Source organism: Micropterus dolomieu, linkage group LG06, assembly GCF_021292245.1.
Source record: "Micropterus dolomieu isolate WLL.071019.BEF.003 ecotype Adirondacks linkage group LG06, ASM2129224v1, whole genome shotgun sequence".
Classification (NCBI taxonomy): Eukaryota; Metazoa; Chordata; class Actinopteri; order Centrarchiformes; family Centrarchidae; genus Micropterus; species Micropterus dolomieu.
This window is the reverse complement of record NC_060155.1, coordinates 22,630,846-22,655,600: the sequence shown is the minus strand read 5'-3', so window position 1 is coordinate 22,655,600 and position 24,755 is coordinate 22,630,846. Positions and strand designations below refer to the sequence as shown.

The 24,755-nt window shown below is 38.7% G+C and overlaps 1 protein-coding gene across 1 annotated transcript in view; it reads left to right on the top strand.

Moving 5' to 3' along the window:
• The window catches only part of LOC123973149 (probable G-protein coupled receptor 158), a 71,927-nt gene extending 47,972 nt beyond the window's left edge, over positions 1–23,955 (top strand). The window contains exons 8-13 of the mRNA XM_046053048.1: positions 7,450–7,588; positions 14,233–14,338; positions 16,738–16,884; positions 18,839–19,082; positions 19,645–20,201; positions 21,199–23,955. Coding sequence (XP_045909004.1) covers positions 7,450–7,588; positions 14,233–14,338; positions 16,738–16,884; positions 18,839–19,082; positions 19,645–20,201; positions 21,199–22,158 — 2,153 coding nt within the window. The 3' untranslated portion in view covers positions 22,159–23,955. The remainder of the gene's footprint in view (positions 1–7,449; positions 7,589–14,232; positions 14,339–16,737; positions 16,885–18,838; positions 19,083–19,644; positions 20,202–21,198) is intronic.
• Positions 23,956–24,755: the final 800 nt, after the last annotated feature.

Genomic DNA, 24,755 nt, shown 5'->3' with positions numbered 1-24,755 from the left:
TTCTAACAATTTGGTTGTAAATGCAAAAAATGTGTTAATTTTCCAGTGCTCCAGCACAGTATTTCTAAACTTTTGCTTGACTCTGCATTGAATAAAGGCTGTGTGAGTTTCTCCAAAAAGAGTACTTTAAAAGGTACCCTGTGGAGTTCTTGACTACTCATAGCACTATGGAGTAATGTTTTTATGAGTGGGTTCTTTTTTCCCTTTGGCTCTCATGCACACATTCTGCCAATGGTTTCAGACTATTACACTCTACAGGTGGCGGTAATGTCACAACAAATGTAGCAATACCAACAAAGGTATTGAAGTCAAGGACTGCTAGCAAGAAAAAATGATTTAAAAGTAACCCCTGCAAATGTTTTTCGAGAAAAGAAAACACATTTGTCAGACCACAGAAACAATGTGTTTTTACCAGAAACCTCCATGGGGCAGGCTGAAAGGAAATGTTTCATTGCCCTCTCTTGTGCTTTCAAGTCCCTTATTTATGGGAGATGTTACAGTCTAGTGTTGCAACAACGTTAGAGGTTAAACCACTGAAGGACAGCAAAAATAAGATTTTCATTAAAGGTACAATGTTACAGAAGCTCTAAGCGGCCATCCATTCAAAAATATTTGAATGGAGGGCCACTTAGGGCTTCCATAAAATGTGTAAGAATTGAGAGAACTGTCAAGCTGTCAAATTCATACTCCAAAACAAATAAGGGGCAGCATATCACATATCTACGGAAGCCCTAAGCGGCCATCCATTCAAATATTTTTTTACTCTGTTTTCCCGTAATAACGGGATAAGTATCTCTTGATCTTGAGATAACAGACCACTGCTGAATACAGGGGTCTCTATTCATTCAACTTACACTGTAAATTTCCAGCAAAACTGAGACTTTTTGAAGACCCTTTTCTCGCACTCTCTCTTGCCTGCCATTCACCGGTTTTGGTGCATGCCAAACTCTAAAAGAAGAAAATATTCTTTTTGTGGTTCATCAACGGTGAGAATTATCCGAAAGTCCCGCGAGGTGCGGACAACACGGCACAACACGGGCGAAGCTGGGGCACCGTCTTTACAGCAAGCGTTCTTCTTCCGCCACCACACACATGCTACGCCTACACATGCGCACTGACGACCCAGGGTTAGGGTTACAATTTTGGATTTATTTACGCACTTTAAAAACATTTATTGAAAGTTTTATCCTTTTTACAAGTTTATTTACAGCATTAAATGTTGAAATGTTTATTGTTAATAGGCTGTATATTAACTTATTGGGAGAAAACTGGTAGTTCTATGTAAAATCAGATGTTGAGCACCCCCATATCGCCAAAATGGCATGATCCTTGTTTCGCTGCGAAGCTTCGACTGTGAGATTGACAGTTGAATCAGTTGAAGCATCAAATCTTCGACTATTCGGGTTCAGCCCTTGTAATATTATAACATTAGATAAAACGTTCTATTTTAATCTAATAGTTTACTGTTGGTATTTTAATATATAAATTATTTAATTTTGATATATGTAGGCTATTGTCATTTTATGTAATAGTAGACTACATAAAATACTACATAAAATATAATAATTCCAGTTGGACAAAACAGCAGTCTGATGTTTTCTTGTGCAAAAAAAATGGCCTACTTAATTTGTTAATGCTACTATATCATCAATAATCAGAACCATTCATGCAGGAGGAGTTCAACATTTGAAAGTTTACTGTAGCACGTGAAACTTTTTTTAAGTCCCGCCCCATCCAGGCTGTAATTGGTCAGTTGACGAAAAGTAAAATTGACGAGCACATCGATTTTATGAGGCTTTAAGCCAGCCAAACCCACAACTTCTTTATCTTCTCCCTACTGTCTTCTGTCTCACCGCTCCAGCTGCTGACATGTCAGTCTTTGTTTTTGTAACGAGCTGTTGCTGAAGCGGCCAACGAGCGACCCGCACACCGGGAACTCTCTCGGTGCTCTGGTGACTAGCTGGCTTTTTTCCTACCAGAGTTTCAACAACTCTTATTTGACTGACACCAGTTTAGCGTCGCGTCCTACCTGCTACTCGGGGCGGGGTGTTTTCAACAATTATCAGAGCAGCGCAGCAGGGAGCGGGATTATTGTAGGTTGTAGTCACGGTAGTTACTCGCACATTGTGCTCGTAAATAATTTTTCCAGTTCGCACATATCGATTTATAGGGGCATATGCGAGAAAAATGTTCGCACTGTAGAGCCCTGCAATGTAATCCAAGGATTGCGTGTTTGACTCCTGCTCTCAACTACTTATTTTTCCTTGTTTTGTGTGTTTTTTATTGTCCTCTTCAACAAAGATTCAGGGGAATCCAATCACACATTTCCTGACAGCTATTTCAAAGGTCCCGAAATAGCCGTCAGGAAATGTATAACATTAAATGGATTCCCCTGAATGAGAAGCACAGGAATTTCCTCTGCCAGGGAATGATGGGGCCGGTCTCTTAATAAGAACTTTGTTGAGGAGGATAATGAAAAAGATACAAAAGAAAAAAAGGTTTGTCTTCCATGAGGATTGAACCCATAACTCCACTGATGCAGATAGTGAAATTACCATTAAACCACTGTGTTAAACTACAGTTTTTTTTATCTCGGATTCAAGAGAAAACAACAGTTGTTATCTCGAGATCAGAAGATAATTGTCCCGTTATCACTGGAAAACAGAGTAAAGAAATATTTGAATGGAAGGCCGCTTAGGGCTTCCATACATATCAGGTCATATTGTTGCTAACTGCTGTTAGCTAGTTAGCTGTGTAGCTAACATAACAGTTCTAGCTAAATGAGTCTGGACTGGGCAGAACCGAAGCCAGGCGAGTTTGCAATGAAACCAGGCTCAGCGGCCTCCCAGTGGACCGAACACAGCTCTTAAGGCCAGTTTGAAGATAGGGACTATAGTAACAAAGTGATTTACAGCGGCTCTGACCAGGACTCTGACTCCAGGGATGACAAAGACATTGCTGGTTCAGGCAGAGACAGGAGAATCATCGTCAAGTGGGAGAGGAGCGAGAGGGACGCATCAGAGAGGCAAAAGAGTGCAGAGCCAGAATATTTTCAGACCTAACTGATTTAAGGGTTTTTTTGAAAATGTATTTTGCAGCCTTTTTACTGGAACTGGTGGCATTTCTAAAAACATTGTAAGAAATAATGTCAGTATGCTGCCTCAACTGTGTCCTAAGGCTCCACTGCCAGTGTGGTCAAAAGGCAAACAGCCTGCAGTTCAGAAACTGACACACACATAAGGAAAAAAGATACTCTCCGACCTCACAGAATTGAGTTTTCAATAGTGCACGACATCCGACTCACCTATAGTTGACAGTGCAGTCCTCTCCTATGCTTTATAGAACCTGATATTCCCGACAGCAAATGAATGACAAACAAATAGAAGGGACTGTTTGAAGTTGCTAAACTGCAAATTTACAGCGAGTCGTCTGCACAATGCAGCCATTGTTGTTCAAGTGACAAACATAAATAGGTAAGGGCTTCAGAATCTCAGTCCTGTATAAATGCGATGAAATTCTCTGATTTGGTGGGTTTTTTGTTGGAGATAAATAGAGTTACCTCTTTAACCAAGGCATAAAATGCTCCAAAACTTGCTTGCCAGAAGACATTATTAGTCTGTTTATTCAGTGCCCTGCACTCGAAGCAGTGTTTTGAAAAACGTCAGCTCTTAAATGCCTGATGCCTTTGATGGATGCAGTTGTGAATTTTGAGGGTGTCCAAAGTTTGATTTTCCTTTTACTGACAGTTTAATGAATTAAGTTAACAATGGGCTGCTCTTAAAGGAGTCCTACCTACTGCATTTCCAGACCTGTAGTTCTGTGACTCCTGTATGGTAGCTTTGCATGATTCAAAGTTAGAAAAAATAAGCCGGGTGTCTGGAGCAAATGATCACTCAAGCCGATTTTTTTTTCATATGTGAGTAGAAAAAAACAGAGCATCTGGAACAGGGGAAATCTGAGGCTTTGGCTAACAGAGATTTATTTTATTTTTACCTTACTATTTGAAGTTTTGGCCTTGTTTAACATGAATATCTGACATTGTAACATTATGGATATGAGATAAAATATGTAAAAGCATAATAGGTCTCCTTTAAACAAGATGGAGTACCTCTTGCTTACAGTGTCTTGGGCTGCCACCAGCATGAAAGCAGAACACTTCTAGAGGGCAGGAGGTGCTTCCAAGTCCCTTATTTATATTTTTAGCCCTTCGCCACAAGCATGTCTCCAAGGACTTTCCAAAGGATAAGCCTATCTAGTTTTAACTATCTAACTAACTATCTAACTACTGTATAATGTATTATGGGGCATTATAAAACAAAGGAAAGCAAACTTAACTACAACAGCAGAGTATTCACCCCAATCTATAGGCTTTATTATCTAAACTCAACCTGTTTCCTACCTAACCAAGCCACATATAAAATGTCAAGGCTCTTTTTTTAGAGTGAGTTACTAGTCAAGTTACCTCTTTTTACCTGTAGTAGGAGCCCCTCATGGACTGTACAAACATTTTTAAAAAACAGGGTTGTCACTACTACTTGTTAATACTTAAAAAAAACTAAAAGCATGAAACAAAATATTGAGAAAATAAACATCCCCATTTTCTAACTCCATCTTCAACTCCAAGACTAGTCCCTAAGACTAGTCCCTGAAATGACCAGACTTTATAAGGTTGTCAAGCACAAAGAGTGAACTGTGAATAGGTGAGAAGTTGCAGGTACTATCCCTCAAGTATCCTGTAAGAACCCAGATGGCCTTGTGTGTGCATTATAGTAGCTTTCTAATGACCTATTCTTGAAGCAGGAGGCAGTGATGGGCACCTCACTGAAGCCAGTCTGACAGCAGGGGAGACTAATCCTGTTTGGAAAGAGGAAAAGGATGGATCCCTGAGAGGAGCTTGGTCTGCCTCTGAAAACTGATAGACAGGCAGACACAGAGAGAGAAAGAGAGAGAGAGAAGTGGCAGGGAAAAAGAGGAGTGAAGCCTGTGAAGTATGAAGCTTGTAGGGATGTGGGCAACGATGCAGAGAGTTTTCCGCCAGCTGGGGAGGGGGAGAACTTAAAACGAAGAGAAGAAGAAGAAGAAGAAGAGGGAGCTGCTGATGGGAGGACAGCTAAGGACACTCTGGAGACAGGACAGAGGAACGCAGCATCTTCAGAGGAACAAACACAGCACTTTAAATGGATTGAATACATAGTGCACAACAATCCTTCCGTTTTTGTTTTTGAATCTGTATGTGTGTGTGTGTGTGTGTGTGTGTGTGCATGTTCAAAACAAGATAGGAAAAGAGGGATCCCCGCTGTTCGATCTGACAGCTAGTGAAAACACACTGGTGTGCTGAGGCTACGCTGAAGGACAGGAAGCACCCTGCTGTGGAGGATTTTAACAATGCAAGCCGCGGTTCATATCATGCTTGTGAAAATGAATCTTGTTGCTTTTCGGTGTTTTCACGTGTTTTGTCCTAATACTGACAAGGGAACACATGTTTGTCTAAAAATGAACAAGTCATCCTATTTTGTCTTTAAATGCAGAGCAAAACAGAGCTGATGCAAAACGCTATTGATAATGTCAACAATAAAGATTTAATTTGAATCCGCAATTAATACGCATTAGTTGGAATTGTTATCCTTTCCCTCTTGTAAGCAGCTCTCACTGCATCCTGATTCAACAGCTAAATACCATGTAATTACTTATGATTTATGGACTAGGCCTATTCATGAATATTAATGGACTATAATCACTGTAAAGACTTTATGGACTTATGTGCCAACACAGTCCTGTTTCTTTGCTGCTGCCTGCAATCAAAACAATGTCTGCAAAGCTTGTATCAAAAGAAAAGCTCTTGGTGATGCTCATTTGGAATTTTCATATGGAGCACATTATAACGGAAATTTTTTTTTTATTTGAAAACATATTGTTTTTTCCCTTAGCAGTAAAATAAGCATAGTCCTTTCTTTTCTACACCAGAGAGCAGCAAATACAAGATATTTTAGATTGCTTCAAGACATGATTTCATACCTCCATAATGCAGCAACCCTAAAGGAATCCTCTTCATCATATTCCAAATAAGTAAAATCGATTTTTGCAACTGGTGTTATTTAAAATTTCATTACACCGGCAATTTAAGTGATAATGAGCTATCTGTGCACATACACTGTACAGTATATTCTGAAATATGTTGATAACCCTGAAGATAGCTAGCTTTATGAATAAATCTTCCCTGTGAATTGCAGAATGGGCTGTGTGACCTTGGTGAGATAGCAGGAATGTGTCAACACACTATTGAGGAAGCAGCTGCCTCATTTGAGGGAAGAACTGCAAACACAGGGATTCTTGCTAAATTAGGAACTGCTAAATTTGAAACCACTATTGTCATCAACAACAGCGTCAAGTGTCAAAGCAGGGTTGAGGATTCAGTTCTCTATGCCTGCTTTTTTAAACTGTGTGGTGAACGACAACATTTCTGTGTGTTATCACAGTGACTATGCATTTGCATTTTGCAGGTTTTCCAGTCAGAGCAACAGTGTTGCTTTCATTTAATTGCAAAGAATGACTGAATCAGTACTCAAAGGAATTGTTTGACATTCTAAGACATATATTTTGGGTTAGATGCGTAGATTGATACCACTGTCAAATCTGTGAGTTAAGTACGGAGCTGGAGCCGGGAGGTGTTTAACCTATCTTAGCATAAAGACTGGAAACAGGGGGAAACAGCTAGCCTGGCTCTGTCCAAAGGTTAAAATAACAATTTGGAAACCAGCTATTTGTCCCTATTTCCAGAAAAACCACCCAAAATAACATACCCAAAATGAATCAGTAAAAACTCCACAACTATTAGGCCTAGATGCATAGGTCTCCTTTGATAGGTCAGAAGCTTAGGAACATGAATCAATCAAATTAACCTATTTATTTTTCTATTAAAGAATAAATGGAGATGCAATAAAGGAAAATATGGTATTTTCATCCTCGCCTGGTATAAAATCTATATTTTAATAGCAATATCACCATCAAAACCATCATCCAACACTTTATAATGCAACAAAATATCTTCTAATACACCTGGAATACAACTGTAACTGTAAATTTGATGAAAAGAAACTAATATACAACAGTTATTACACACTTTTTCAAAAATATGCCAGAAGAATGTCCATGTTTTGGCCATATGTTGGCCATGTTCACTATACATCGTCAGTGCTCAGAGTCTTTTTGTCAGTCTAGTTGCCAGGTGTGGTATCTTGTGGTGCTTGTACAGAGACAAAAAAGTATAGATTGAGTTTGGTACTTTGTTCTTCTAAAAGAGACAAAAGTTTTTACTGAGTAAAAGTCTTACTCAAAGACATTAAACCTAATTAACCTAATTAAAACTCATGAAATAAAAGACAGTAAAGACTGAGAAGAAATGGAGTCTTCTAACCTCTTCATTTGTTATTTGTTTCTTATGTTTTCCAGCGGAGTTCCTGTTCCTGCTATGGGGCGTGCACCTCTGCTACGCTGTCCGCACCATACCTTCAGCTTTTCACGAGCCACGTTACATGGCTGTCGCCATCTACAATGAGCTCCTTTTATCAGCCATCTTCCACATCATCAGGTTGGTAAGGAAAAGGGGAGAAACAGATGAGTGGTTATAAGTGAATGGCAAAATTTTGTCCTCTGATTTGCTGACTGAGAGAGAAAAACAGACAAAGGGAAGATGTAGAGGTGGGGGCAGCATAAAAGAGACATGAAACAGAGCTAAGACTGTAGAACAATGAAGTGCGTTTCTTTATCAACATCTCTGTGACAGTAATTAGGAAATTGTGAACAATGGCAAGGGGCTTAAAAGACTTCCCCTTCTTGCACCAAAAGCTGTTGTTTAATCATAATCATAGAGATATTTGACTGTTAGAGCTGGCATTACAAGTGCTGAATATGTTAGATGAAAGGCAGAGAGTTCACCCACCCCCTTCATCAGGGAAATGAACAGTGTCAGCAGAGCGCCTGGGTAAGCCAATTGAAAGGAGGTGAATAAAAACTGTCTTCCACAGGCAGAAACACAGCGTAGAACTACTGTGCCAGAGCCCGAAATAAACTCTCTGTGCCCTGTAACTGTCTGGCTGTCTTTATGTCACTCATTCACAAAAGTACAAATACCTCAAATAAGCTAAATGTTACCCAAATTTTGAGGTGATAATGGCTGGATTCAACATGGACTATACTTCTTTGAAGGAATACATTACCATAGTACTGTCTTAAAGCTGTACGAATCGAATTTTATATAATCCATTATTAACAATGAATTGAATAATTATGTGTAATGTGAAAAGAAGAAAAGATCGCTCATAGTTGAACTCACATAGATGTAAACTGAATAGCTCTATGGAGCTTTATAGCCTCTTTTAGTGCATTGTTTTGGTTGGACACCTGTTTTCATTCACTCACTTATAAACACACATCTGCCCAGTACCAAACAGTAGACAAAGTTAGCAACTAGCTGGTGAACATAGTGGAGCAGTTAGCAGCTAAAGAGCCAGATAATTTGCTCAGGTGTTGGTGGAGACCAAACAAGAGCTAAAAGTTGAGTTAATATTGACTTACACTCATCATTTGGTCAGGAACATGAATCCAAATTAATGCTAATGGATGCTGGATGTGTAACTAGGCATCTGTTTGCAATCATGTTACCCATAGCAACTTTAAAAGGTATTAATATATCAAGTTGCATTTTAAGCTTGTTTAGCTGGCCCCCAATTGGCCAAAAATTATTAGAATCTCTTTTAAATTGTCAGTGTTTTTTTATTCTCTCTGTCTTGTTTCTTACACAACACCATTTTACAAGCCTAGTCTTTCTCAAGATTAAGCTAAATTTTGCAACATTTTCTGGTTTGGATGCACTCATTTTATTACACATTTGAAGACAACCTACTGTATGTCGAATGTTTCGCAAAACAGACTGGAGGCTGATATGATGAATGTGATTTTCCTACATTCAGGCAGCTACTTAATGTTTGTCTTGCATGAAAATCAGCTTGCAGAGACTTGAAATTTGATTGAGATGACACCTTACAATACATGTAAATCTTTAAATGTTGTTGAGTAGTAACACAGTTGACGGCAGAACAGAAAAAACAGATCTGTTTAAAGAATGGTGTAAGTAGTAATACCCACATTTTTTATTACACTCCTAAAGCAAAGAATGCTTTGTCAATCCTATTGCAGAGGGAATAAAAGCGGTCAGGTGGTTTATGTAGTACGCCTGCAGAAGCCTGGGGCAAAAGAAATCCATTTGTCACACTTTCTCAGATAAAGCTGTTGGTGATTGAATATTCTTTCATTTAGGCAGCAGTCTATTGTGCTCAGCTGGACAAAAAGGAAAAGATCACATTTCTTTTAATCTGTTGAGAAACTGAAAAGTCCAATGGGTACACCTTCATCAGTGGTGTGAAACTGTAATAAATCAAACTGTTCTCGCTTGCTGGGGAATAAACATTAGTAGTTTTTGGTGAGCTGACAGAGTCAGTCTGCTGCTGTGGCCCAGAGATAAGGCTGTACTTGCGTGGGATGTGCTGTGTGTGTGTGTGTGTGTGTGTGTGTGTGTGTGTGTGTGTGTGTGTGTGTGTGTGTGTGTCTGTATGCATGTGTGTGTGGTGGAGGGTTGATGAAAACATGTACCTAAAGAGGCTAAGCTTTTGGATATCTAGATTAGAATTATGGATGTGAATGTTATTTTTGGTAGTGATGAAAAAGGAAGAACAACCTCTTAGCCACCTTTGTGGACCTCTGACAACTCAGTACTTTAGGTCTGTTTCTCTCACTCACTCTCTTTCTCTCCAGCTCATTCACTTACTCACACGCACACACAAAGAGGAACCTTTTCACAGACTGACTTTGTACAATTACACAATACTCAACTTGATCCTGGCTTATAATGATTTATTGTGTCTGGCTTTGATTGGTTGTAAGAAAATTGGTGCCAAATTGCAGCCACTTGTTAGAGCCCATTAAGGCTTTTGTGTGCTTTTCACATTCTTCATTGATAATTGGAGTGATTACTGATACTGGTGTTCATAAATACAATACAACTTAGCATTTAAAAGAGCGATAATAATGGCAATGATGACACGATTGTTTAAAATAAGCCACAAGCTACCAAAATTGCTGCTGTGAGCTTTGACATAGATTCTGCACGTATCTGGATTGAGTCAGTGGTGACAGAAATGGGACACAATTCCTCAGTGCAGAATTACTTGATTTGGTGGGTTTGCCGATGGTGGCAGAAAACAATGTCTCTACTCTGCTCTATAAACTTTATATGGATCAACAATGTAGAAAATTGCTATACAGTGTAAAAATAAAGAAAACAGCAACAGATGTTAAAAAAAAAAAAAAAAACTACATACAGGTGCATCTCAGAAAATTAGAATATCGTGAAAAATTTCATTTATTTCAGTAATTCAACTTAAAAGGTGAAACTAATATATTAAATAGACTCATTACATGCAAAGTGAGATATTTCAAGCCTTTATTTGATATAATTTTGATGATTATTGCGTACAGCTTATGAAAACCCCAAATTCAAAATCTCTTCACGATATTCAAATTTTCTGAGATGCACCTGTACTGCCAAATTCTCTGAAACGCCTTTGGAAACGGCTTATGGTAGACAAATGGACATTCAATTCACAAGCAACATGCTCCCTCCAAACTTTCGACATCTGTGTCATTGTGCTGTATGATGGAACTGCACATTTTCGAGTGGCCTAAGGCACACATGTGCAATACCCATACTGTTTGATTAGCATCTTGATATGCCACCTGTGAGGTAGAGGGATAATCTCGGCATAGTGCTCGCTAACATAGATTTTGACAGATTTGTGAACAATATTTGAGCGAAGTAAGCCTTTTGTGTACATTGAGAAAGTCTTGGATCTTTCAGTTCAGCTCATGATGAATGGGGGCAAAAACAAAAGTGTTGCATTTATAATTTTGTTCAGCATAGTTTGGTTAGTGACGTGCATCCTTTTTACAGTCTATGGCATTCACATTAACTTTATTTTAACTTTATTTAACTAATATTATTTTGGATGCTAATTTTGGCTACTGAAAAACAGGCTTTGAACTAAATGTACTAAAAAACTGCCAAATCCTTAGAGTGTCTTTTAGTACAACCTTAACGATACATTTTTAGGCGACCAAAATGTTACAATTAACTTTCATGAACAAATGATCAAAGTTCTTAGACAGCACTCAAAAACAAGTTTATGGCACATTAAATGAACACAGCACAGTGTATAGACAGCTTAAGTGTCCCCCTTTGTGGTGGACCACCATGGGACCTTATTTCAGAAAATAAGTGTGTGTGACGTATCGATCATGCACTAATGTTAAGGTTAGCTAGCTGACATTACGCTTTTTTAACACACACCAAAAGCTGGTTCCACATACTAATATGTTCACCTCTTTTAATACTTTTAATAAATGTGTCATGGTGACGGCCATGTTGGTGATGTATATTGTGCGAGACAGCAGATGTAGTTCATTGAGTGGTTTCACACAAACCTAAATGTTACATTACTGTTAAAATAAAATATGTGTAAACCAGGGCACAATTCAAATGCTATAAAAAACTGTTTCTCGCCATTGTCTACCGTACATATTTTCTCCAAAATAAGATCCTTTGAGGCGGAAGCAGAAGGGACAGAGTAATCAATCACTATGTAGCCAAGCCTTAAAACCACATAAGCCCAGACCTGCCCGGTATCGGGTGGGACAATCGACAAAATGTAAATGGGAAATCATGGATAATCAGATTATTTTTCACCCTATGCCACACACCTCCGTGAAGCTAGGAGGCTCAGCTATCATCTCAAACATTTTTATCCACACCAAACACACATCAAACACCAAGCATCTAAATAAATTTATATCACAAAATAAATTGCTCTGTAATCACTGTACATGGCTGCACAAGTTGCCTTCCACATATCTCTCCTCTCATCCTACACTGCAGTCTAAAGAACGCTGAGCTTCAGCTCTGTTCACTCGTTTCACTCATATTACAAAACCCACAGAGTTATTAGCCGACTAATAATAACAACAAACGCAGCAATATACATTTACAGTTACATCCGCTGACTTACTTTTGTTGTTTTCGCTGTATTCAGTCCAAAACAGCTGTTACTCTGTGTCAATAGAGACCTACCTCGCGGGCCACCATCTTGGTGAGGTCAGTGAGCTCTTTAGGTTTCCTTTCTCTCATCAAATTGAAGGAGAGAAGAAGAGTTGCTTTGGGGGAGACTGTCTTTATCAGCCTCTACTGGCCGACCCGTAGGAGCTATAGACATTCAATATAACAATCGATTCATCTGCTCAAGACAAAGAGAAAGAGCCCTGTAGGATGTTCTGTTCTCAACTTATGCGCCTGTTAAGCACAGGAGTACTTTTGGTTACAGGAATATTGATCAATATTCACTGTTTTTATCAATATTTCAATGTTTTGATTATGGTTATGTTATTTGGAACGTGGTTGTAGGGAGAGAAATAGTGTTTTGAAGAAAACTCCCGATAGAAGTGAACATATAAACAGTAAATATGGCCAAAACAGTGACATTTGCCTGGCATATTTTTGAAAAATTGTGTAATAACAGTTGTATATTAGTTTCTTTTCATCAAATTTACAGGTGTATTCTAGGTGTATTAGAAGATATTTAGTTGCATTATAATGAGTTGGATGATGGTTTTGATGGTGATATAGCTATTAAAATTTAGATTTCATACCAGGCGAGGATGAAAATATATTTTCCTTTATTGCATCTCCATTTATTCTTTAATAGAAAAATAAACAAGTTAATTTCGATCCATATTCCTTAGCTACTGACCTATCAAAAGAGAATTTACTCAAGATCGTGAAAACTGTGGCATGTCTTGTGACAATAAGTATAAGCATCAGCATCATACCAATTTGTAACACAATTTGTATTATCAAATCTATTTTTTCACATTAGCTCAGCTTCATATTTTTTCACCGTACCCTCTAGTAACTGCCGAAGTACCACTTGGGGTACAAGTACTAGTTGGGATCACTGATGGGAGCATAATTTACAAAATGAACATCATGCTGTATTGAAGAAGACTTGAAACTGGTGATTTAGACCATAAACTCGTTAGGAAAGTGTTTACTGATAATTTACATTTACATTTATTCATTTAGCTGAGGCTTTTACCCAAAGCGACTTACACCTGCTATACATGTCAGAGGTTGCACACCTCTGGAGCAACGAGGGGTTAAGTGTCTTGCTCAGGGACACAATGGTGGGTAGGTCACAGTGGGGAATTGAACCCGGGTCTCTCACACCAAATGTTGAGACCCGCTTTTAATGACCGTCAATGTATGGGAAAAACAATACAGCCTCTGTTACGCATAAAGCTGAAAACGTATTGTGAGCTCATTGTAACTAAGAGGCTAAATGCTAATGCCAAATATTACTTTGTACACTGAGATGGTCAAGCTAACGTTAATGAACTAAACTCTTAAGGGGTGCTCCAGGTGAATGCCATTGAGAGAGACATACAAGAGGAATTACATAGTTTAGTATTTTCTGTCAATGAGGAAGAAACAGCAGAAAATCATACAAAACAAGATTTAAGATACTACAGCCATGCTAGCAGCTCTGAGACTGTATTTAAGCAGACTGGTGCTTAAAAAGCTAAATGACGTAATTTGCTGACAATGACAATGCAAACATGCTGATATTTATCAAGTTCAGCATTTTAGTTTAGCATGTTAGCATCCTAACATTTGCTAATTTGCAACAAACGTAAAGTAAAATATCATCTGTTAGCATGGCTAAATATATAAGTCTTGTATTATCAAGTGTTTATTTTGGCAGCTACCTGTGGCTCTTTAGTATTCAGCATTCAAAATGTATCTTGCCTCAAAACAAAATAAAAACTACCTCAAAACCAAGTTTAGGTGAACACATCTTTCATAAACTTTACAGGTGGCAATTGGTTCTAATATACAGCTACTGTTATCATTTCCCCTCAGTTTTGCTTTTATGGCTCTATACGGTTTTTGAAGTGGAGGTTGCCTCGGGGTTGTGGTACATTTTGTTCTGCTCGTCCAGAGAATCACTAAAGGCTGCTTTTAAAGTCTGTGTATGTGTGTCTGAGTGAATTACACAGACCCAACTAGCTGGCTTTCAACTGTAACTTTGATAAAGTGCTGTTGAATAAGCAGAATGTCCCTTTCTGCAGGTTCTCTCTGGTGCCGGGTCTGCACCCTGACTGGATGCTCATGTTGTTCTTTGCTCACACTCATCTGACCGTGACTGTGACTCTGAGCCTGCTGCTCATTCCAAAGGTAACACTTCACACCTGTAGCTCATGAACCATGTCAGTTATTAGTTTACTAGACTGTCAGTAAGTAGTTGCAAGTAAATGAGTACATTTACTTAAGAACTGTACTTGTGTTGAGCTACTTTAGAGTATATCCATTTTATGTTACAGTACTTTATACAACTACTTCTTTACATTTCTCCCAATCATTTGGCTTGTGACCCCTTACAACAGGGTCTGGTTGGGGGTCCTTGTCATGTTTGGGTTGTTTGTAGTTCCACCAAAGGAAGATTTCCTCTCTGAACTTCACACATGGTTTCATTTAAATATTTGTTTAAAGCCCAAAGAGCTAAAATGATTCAATATTTCACAAATATAATTTTATTAATAATCTTTAGACACATCAGATTTATCTTATGACCCTATGGAGGGGCCTGACATAGATAAACCAGCAGTAAAATGATACTTACACATGGATACATTAGCATTAACAATCTAATAATGTAATACATAATAATATATTAGTCACAAGAGCCATTTTTCTGCAGAACGAGGACTTTTGCTTTTGATACTTTAAGTATATACAACCTAAAAGACTTTTAAGTAATTTTACGAATGCTTGTGAGTAAGTGTTTTTACATTGTTACTTGTTTTGCAGTCTCATACCGTTTTCAGAGAAATTATTCTCTTTAAATTAAATAGTTTTAATTTAGGCGAACAAAAAAATATTCTATGCGTGATATTTGCAGGTTTGCTATCACACAAAGTGCACTGTAAGCAAGCAAATAGGGAAATGGGTAAGACTGAGTGAAAGAGGTTGTTATAGTGCACTCGTGTGCATAATAGCAAACACATGAATAAGTGTATTGATAGAAACATAGATTTGAGTTTGCTGAAATTAAATTACTATTTGCATGACAATCTCTCTGCAAAATATAATTCATGTGGTTGCACAAAATTTTTTTTGCTTAAAATGTGTCATTGCTTGCTTAGAATCAAGGCACAAATATAGTTCCATAGAGTTCAGGTACTTGATTGGGACTAACTAACACTTATAGCGTGCAATCAAAATCAAGTACAGTATGAATGTTATCAGTGCAGAAGTCATACGTTCCTTTCTTAGTGGGTGTTTTTTGTTTTTGTTTTTTTGAAAATCCTGCAATTGTAATGGGAGTTACATGTAGATTTCCATAATGGCTTCTGCTGTACTGCAGCTTGTATACACAACACTCCATTAATGATCTTAAGTTCATTTGATATTAGCAATCTGGAACACACACACACATGCATATGCACGTTTGCTACCATTACCTTAAAGTCATTCAAACTGCGTTAGTGGTTATTGTAATTTAGCTAAGCACCCGCGTGGGAGTCTTTATGTGCAATCTCTCAAGTCTGATGGAAAACATTTAATTCTCCTGCTGTGTGAAAAATGCAATACACCATCGGCTCACTCTGTTCTTTCATTCTTTCTTAATTAGGCACCTCAGTAGTTCAAGTCAGTTGAGTACACTGGGATAATTAAGCACAATGGGAGGATGTTAATCTAAAACAGCGTATGTTCCTGAATCTGGAATAAATATTTGGTCTCGCTTCGTTCCCAGATTTGTTATTTAAGCAAAATTGAATAATTTGCCCATGAAAATTAATTCAAAATCAGCTTATTACAGATCCTTCTTTCTTCTCAATTTATTGTGTTATTGTAATAACGCAATCTAATCTCACCTTTTGTTTTTGCATTTAGAAATCCATGTGAGGAGGAGATTACTGCTTGCAAAAACTGAGCTTCATCAATTTGAATTTGACATACACATTTGCATAGTTGCATTGAAGAAAATAATAAAAAGCAATTGCAAGAAATATTATAACTAAACACAGTAACTTATATTTTCATGTATTAACTCAACTTTTAACTGTGATTTCAAAAACTAAAGAAACGTTGGTTTATTGCTCCAACAGTCAAGAAATAGAGAACTACTTGAATAAAGAAAACATCACTTGACCTTTGAGTTAAAATTAATGTAGAGTTAATTATTGAATGTAACATATTAGTGGCATATTCAATAAATAATATAGAAAAATAGAGATCTCCTATAGTGTGCATTTTTCCATATTCTGTAGTTCGTATTTTTTTGGAAGAAAAGTTATTAAAATTAAACAAAGTTGATCGTGGGCATGATAGTGACTTTTTCATCACATAAAATCTATATCACTGAATATTTTGGTTCAGGAAAATGTTGTCCACCTCCACCCCAATTCAATGACCCCTTAAGCCAAAACATTTATTATATCATACAATAAATCTAATCAGAGGCTTCCTATAGGCCAAAATAATATGCTAGATTTCCATTTTTACATCTTTTTCTCATCCTTCCAGGTGGCTCAGTGATGCCGTTTGTTAACCTTGCTCTCCATCTGTCTTAGTTCCTGTCCAAAGGGACTCAGGCCAGGGATGATATTGCAACGGAGGCCTATGAGGAGGAACTGGACATGGGAAGATCTGGCTCTTACCTCAACAACAGCATTACCTCGGCCTGGAGCGAGCACAGCTTGGACCCTGAGGATATACGGGTAAAGTCTAAAAATGTATACTTTACTCCTGCTGTTCCATTTAGATAAAACTACTGGAATGTGCCACACAGGAGACTGCTCTTTGTAAACCATTAAGAGTAGATATGGATGTATTGAATGAGCACCCACACATCCTCCCCGGTGAGAAAGGGCCGACTCCTTCTGATGTTGTAAAGGAGGAATCCACAGGAGCTGCTGCTGCAATGTTTGCTGAGAATGACAGTTTGTCATCCAGGGTCACTCCAAGGTTCCTCGCCGTCCAAGTAGGCAGCACCACAGTGTTGTCATTTTCCCTTGAGCAACCCAAGCTCAGTCTTGTCCAGGTTGCACTTGCCTTGACAACCTCTCCGAGATGTCAGCCATTCAAGCAGCTATGTGTGCCTTCACCTGAGGGTCTGGTGGGGTGAATGACAAGAATAGCTGGGTGACGTGAGCATGGCAGTGGTATGAGAAGCTATGACAATGTGTAACAGCACCAAACAGCCTTATGTAGATAGACAAGAGGAGAGGGTCCAGGCTGTGTGGTTCAGACACCGATCCTTTCCTTGTCACCTGGTAGGATCAACCCATTAGTAGGAAGGGAAATGGGAAGTGCAGAGCCTTCGACACCTAATCCTTTAAGTTTGGGGAAGAGGATCTGGTGGTTCATGCAGCAGACATGTCTAATAGTTTGAGGAAAGAGGCAATGGAGTTTGCTACAGCAGCATGGAGCGCTTCTGGCACCACAAAGAAGGCTGTCTTGGTTGAGTGACGTATTTTAAGGGGATATATCATGCTTTAAGAAATGTCTTATTTGTGTATCAAAGCTTAAAAGACAAAGCTTTGACTCTACAAAGCCTTAAACTCTCATTCTTCAGTGGATATAGGTGGTTCTTGATCTGTGTTGTGCAGGTTACTTTACAATTAGCAATTAGTTACAGTTATTGTTTACTTCTCTCAGTAATTGAATTACTTTACCAATTACAATTGCTACTGAGAGTTAAATTAAAAGCAATTAGTTAGTAGGGGAAAGTAATTTTTGCATTACTTTTAAATATTTGCTCCAATTATCTTATTAAAGCACGCATAGCTATATTATTTTGTCACATTTTTGACAACATACCTGGTAATCAGTCTGTTTAGTTTTGCCTGTACAGACTGTGCAGGCATATTCTAAAATCAAGCCTTGGCTGTTTGGATAGAGTGGCTTGTCCTTGATCTTGTGTATGATATGATCCATATCATATCATATGTGATATGAAAATAATGGAAAAATAATTTCCTGGACAGCAAGCTCACATTGCCTGAACTGTCGGCCATTGTTTGCAGTCTAATACTGACTGATTGATGTATGTCATTCATTGCGCCGCCACTCAAAGCGCTTTACACTACACCCCATTCGCATACTGATTAGCAGAGGCTAAGGTGCCAACTGCTCACCAGAAACAGAAACTGACTTATTCATACACATAGTAGTGCAATTTGGAGTTAAGTATCTTGCCCAAGGACACTTTGACATGCAGACAAGGGGAGCCAGGGATCAAACCACCGACCTTCTAATAAGTGGACGACTGCCCTACCCCCTGAGCCACTGCCGCCCCTATCAAGACAATGTAACGAGTAACGAGCTCATTTAAATTTCAGTAATTGTAATTGCATTATTTAATTTGACATGGTAATTAGTTATATTTCTAGTTACTGCCAACAGTAGTTGAATTGCAGTAATGCTTTGTAACATTGTTCTTGAATCCAGTGGTTTCTGTCAATAGCAAAATTATTTTATTAATAGTAATAGTGATTTTCTATGATGGAAGACATGCTGTAAACTATTACAGAATTTAGAAACTATTATAAAGTAACTGATCAAGCTACCAGTTGCCATAACAATACAATTTTGAGTAACTTTGTGTTTTTCATACCTGGAAATAGATCAAAGCTACCCAACATTTACCCAACAGTCTCCTTCCTTTTTTAGGATGAGTTGAAGAAGCTGTACACCCAGCTGGAAGTCTACAAACGTAAGAAGATGCTTGCCAACAACCCTCACCTTCAAAAGAAGCGAAACTCCAAGAAAGGGCTGGGCCGCTCCCTGATGAAACGGATAACAGAGATCCCAGAGAACATGCACATACACCGACAATGCAGCCGTGAAGACGGCAGCGAACATGGCAGCAACCGCAGCACTTTGAGGAGAAACCCATTTGAGCCGAGTCACCACGGTAAGATCATGGTTCCACCTTTTCAATCTGTTCACTATGATAGAGTTTCACCTTTGAAATGCACTATATGACTATGTTGTTATATGAGTTAAGGCCTTTCGATTTTTCTTTTTTAACTGTCTTCGGGTGGGGGGGGGGGGTTTAAACTTTCTATATTTTGTTTAACTTTTTTCAAAATCTGTAAATGTTGCTTATCTGCAAACATGTAACTATTGTGACTGGTTGTGTCTGTAATTTCTTCATCTCCTCCAACAATCTGCAAAATGGAGAAACAAGTTTTGTTAATGCTTAAGAAGCCAACTGTAGTTGTAGCTAGCATACATACACATTTTTCAAAGCAGACATTCTCTAAACATACCATAGTTTAATAGTTTCTAATTAGCACTTAACACAAAGTACAGCTGAGGCTGATGGGAATGGCTTTACAGGTATTTGGTCATAAATCAAAGTATTGGACAAAGTAAACATTTTACCACAGTGGCCATGAATGAGAAAAATAAGTAATATCAGTAAACCTATCCCACTTTAATGCCATTTTTATTGTTTTACTAACTAACCTCAGGCAAACCTAGGGATGACTCCTTGAAGAACAAAGTGATGGGCTTGAAGAAGTCACTCAGCTATGACCATGTTTGTGACCAGGATGAGAAAACGGGAAGTCAAACTGCCTCGACTGCAGGAGACAAAATAACTCCTGTTGGAAGTACTGGGGAAGGGTCTCTTCTGGGTTCCCTGATTGGCCGGAAACATGCTAAGAAGCAGCTGGAGCCAGCTGCAACCCCACCAAGACTGGAACCAGCAGAGTCCACTGAGTCTGTTCCTCTGTTCTGGAAATCAGCCAGCGCTCACAATCTAACGCACGAGAAGAAGCCTGTCCATCTGCGGACGTCCATCATGCAGAAGTCTCTGAGTGTGATTGCGAGTGCCAAGGAGAAGATGCCGGGGCTGGCCAACAAAACGCAAAGCGTGGAGGACGCCAGCAAGAAGGGTCAGAAGGGACAGGAGGAGATTATGCTGTCTGAGGTGGATGAGACACCTGAACATTACCCCAAGATGATCATCAGCCAGTCAGTGGAGTACTCTAAGACACCCATGAAGATGGGCATCATGAAACAACAGGTACTTTTCACATATTTATGTAATCAATTAGTTCTTACTCAAAAGCTTTTTCTTAAACTTTCAATTGCGTCTCAGTGGATTGTCTGGCCTTTAACTTTTTCAACTTGCAATAACTATAGATACATAATATTAGCATTAATTTGATGAATGTAAGTCCAATATTCACACTTCTTTTAGTTCTGTTTTGGTCTCCACTAACTAAATGCTCCACTATTCTCACCAGCTAGTTGCTAACTTTGTCTGTCATTTGATGCTAGGAAAGTAGTATACAGTCTGTTTATTAGACTGTTTTTGCTGAAAACAGCTACCTGCTGCAGGAAATAACAAGAGAAAGTACACTAAAACTTGTGGCCCATAAAACCAAAACAATGAAGTTAAAGATGCTAAAATGCTCCTTTGAACTGAGGGGAACTACAGAATTGGGTAATATACTATAACTATATATGTGGTATATATATAAAATATGTTTTTCACAACAAGTCACCCCTTTTACATACACATAGTCATTTGATCCATTGTCAATTGACATTATCAGGTTAGAGAAGGTCAGCACAAACCATTAAACACCTGAAGATATCTGCCGGTACACCCTGAAGGCAAGACCTCCCTGCAAAGGATGGCTTAAGTGGTGTATGACATCTTTAGACACCCCAAAATTCAAGAACAGTGAAAGGGGTTATAATCTCTTCCCCATATCTGATTTTTTTACATACTTCAGTCATCTCCATGACAACTCAGCAAACACTATGATTTTATGAAGGTGGTAAAATGCAATGGAAAGCACTGGAAAAAGTTAGATCTTTATTCTAAAGTTTGGGCTTCGGACATTTTTCACAATTTACTGACCTTTTATAGATGACACAATGAATCAGTTAATTGATTTATACTAATATATTTGATAATTAAAATAATTGATAGTTCTAGCCCTTAGCTCTCTAATAAATTGATTAATACAGTGACCGATTCATTGGGTTTTTTTGTTGCTTGATTTTAACAGGTAAGTGGCAGCCAGCCATCCATTTGCTCTGAGACCGGTAGAAACCTCTACGACGTGTCTGAGGTTTGTCCTTGGGAGTTGGAAGAACCTCAGACTCCTTCTGAGGCAAAGACCCAGAAACATGTTTCCATTGCTCCCGGAGAAACCACCACCGGCCGGAGAGGAAGCAGCAGCTCTGGAGTCTCCAAAGGTAGCCGGTCGCAGCAGAGGCAAAAAATAGGGCAGTCCCCTTCCAACAGACGCCGCTCCAAAGATAAAGGAGGAGAAAGGGATGAAGCCAGGGAAACACGTAAATCTCGGCCACCCAGGTCACCTCTCCCTCTTAAGCCGGACGTCTGTCCCTGGGAATTCGATGAGCAGCCTATGCTGGGAGGAGATTCAGATTCGCTCTCCCCAGACAGGATCAGGCGTAAGAAAAGCGTCACGCCCACTGACGGGAAACCCAAGGGTCTCCACTCAGACCACTCCAAGTCCACAGGGAGCCTTTTGCAGCCTCCCTCCCTGATGGTAGAGATATGCCCGTGGGATTACAGCAGCCCACCTTCACCTAAAAAGGACAAGTCCTGCAACAGCCCCACCACACACAAGAAGAAACGGAAAGGCTCCTGCTCGTCAAACCACAAAGCAGAGAAGGAGAAAGGGAGGGAGAAAAGCAAAGAGAGGCGGAGCTCCTCCAGCAAGCCGCCATCGGAGAGGAGGCACGTTATCCAGTCATCGGAGTGCAGCGGGACGGTGTTTGAGCGGCGGAGGAGCTCCACCAGAGACCCAGAGGTGATAGAGATCAGGAGGGCGGAGGTTTTCTCCCGGGAGAATGAGCCCTCACACAGCAGCTTTGATCAGACTAAAAAATCACCAGAGAAGAAGAAAGAGAGCTCTTTGAGTACTAGTTACAAACCTGCAGTCACGGCTGATGTATGTCCCTGGGACTTTCAGGACCAAGACTCTGGGGAGAGGGCATGATGACCGTTGGGATGACTGTACTTTTTTGTATTCAGACTGACAGCACAGAGGACAAAGCAAAGCAACCCAACGATAAAGATGTGACATTGAATTCGATAAGAACATTTTTCTCTGGGTGACCTAAGTGGAAAAAAGACATTGTGAGGAACATAAAATGTGTTCTGCTGTCCATTGATGCGGTCCAAACATAACTATTTGCTAAAAGGGAAATCCTAGTTGTTACATTGCAGTGAATGCAACCTTGAAGTCACTTTAAAGGATTTTTTTTGTCTGCACTTTGCTTGCACATTTGTTACATAGGTTTTATCACAATGAGTACATCAAGGTAATTAGAAAAAGAATCAAAATCATACCTGTATCTACCAGCAGATCAGACAATCATTTGTCACAAATACAGTAAATGTTTCACCTAATGAGCCCATTGAATATTGACGAATGTTTCCCCTGTTATGCTGATTATCTTCTACGTTACGCAGTAAGCCAGTGGAGCCTCGCTGTATTAGACGCTGATGATGAAAACGTGCTGGCAGCAGGAAAAAAGACCTAATGGGCTCTAAGGAGCAGGACCAAAGCCCCAGACACAGCTATGATGCCTTACCTTTAGGCCATATACATAATTCAAGCACAAATTTGATCTGTTTGATTAGTGACACAGGGGAGTAACAAAGGATTTTAGTACAGCTACATTTAAAAATGAGAAAAACTGTATGTTTCAGTAAAAGTACTCAAACAGTATGTATTTTTATAAAAAGCCATTGCATGTGGCAAACTATCAAGCATCCAATAACTAAATGTTTATTGGTTAACTTGTACTCAAATATGACAGTGGAACTTTTGATGTTGTTGCTTATGGTATTTGTCTCCTTATGTGTGTTATGCTTTTGAAACAATGTGCATTTCCATCAATAATGTAAACACATATTTCACACTCTATATTCTTGCCCTGGATGTCCGTTCTCAGAGGTAGCATTTCCATATGTCTAAAAAAAAAAAATGCGCTGAACACTTTCAAGGACCAAAACCAAGCCTGACTAGGGCGGATGATGTGAATAATGCATTTTTTCTGTCACTTACTTGCCCATTTTACATCTGCTTGAATGCACCTTCCTTCGAGTTTTTGCACATATTCAATCGCTAAAACCACGACTATGCATGAACAAAGCTTTTTTTGCCACTTTCTCAACAACAGAAAATGAGTAATTTACCATTTTAACATCATCTCCAATGACAACAGCTTTCTGTTCTGTGATCAGCCACCCACCAGTCAGTCAGGCACAAATGATAGTAAGCTCAGCTTTATTATAGCTGTGTGTGCATGACTGTAAAAATACAGGGTGTAATGATACACTAATAATCAGAAGAAATAAAAAAGCATTGCATATATTATGAAATACTTAAAGTGGACTAAGGAGCACATGGGATTTCCAAATATAGATGTCAGATGTTGTCATGTACTGTATTTATCAAGCATTTTAGGAAAGAATTTCCTGCGTAAATGATCTGTTTTGCTCATCAAGCATTCAGAAAACAGCATCCATGATGTGTAAGGCGCTGATAAATAAACATGACCCACCAATACAACTTTCACTAGGTTTTTAATATCTGATGGTTTTAGGCTGTTTGAAATGGAATGTTGTAACTTGCTCACTAAATGTATTTTATGCTTGTTATACTGTATAGTGTTGCTCCAAAAAGTTACAAAATGTTGTAGCATCCACATGGGAGTATTTATATTGTACATTCATACTGTGTTGCATGTACATACAGTAAATACCCTGTTCTCAATTCTGGATTAAATCTTTCTATAAAACGCCAGTATGCTTCAGGACAGTACATTTATTTCAATAATCCATATATAGTCATCACCTGTTATATATATCAAAATGAAACAACCAAACACCAAAACAAACCAAAAACAACTAGTTTTTAAAACCAACTGGATGTCATCAGGGTGGTGTGTCTAAGGCTGTTTAAGGTTTCCTTATACACAGTCCATTGGTCATCACCATGGACACCAAGTATACAAAACAACAATATCATCTTTAAATAACCCACTTTTTACAAAATACCATATTCACTCTCCGATGAAGAAGATAAATGACCATAAAATCAAAACATTACAACCAACATTTTAAAATATTCTTAAAATCTTTCATTAACCCATCACTGGGTTAATTGGTTGAATATCTATGTTTTAATACAAAGCAACAAATTCTGCATTCTTTAAACCTTCAAACATATGCATGTGTCATCCACATTTCCAGTTCAACAAAATGAATTTGAGTTCTCTGTTAACTTCATTGTAGCAGGAATTGTGTGTTCCAGCAGTATGTACAACACTGCCACCACATGGAAAATTAGACTCCTCATGTCTGGATTAGACAGTGGTGGTCAGATTATGATCTTTCAAGCAAAACACAAGATCATCTTATTAAATGCAATGCATTGTTACAGATTTAACTACAGATTTAACACTTGTTGTTACAGTTAATAGCTCCACCTTGACCAGGTACAACATTAAAGTGGTTCTTACATGTTTATGCATCGGTAATAATAACTCATTAAGCCAAAATATATAGCAAATATAACTGATAAGT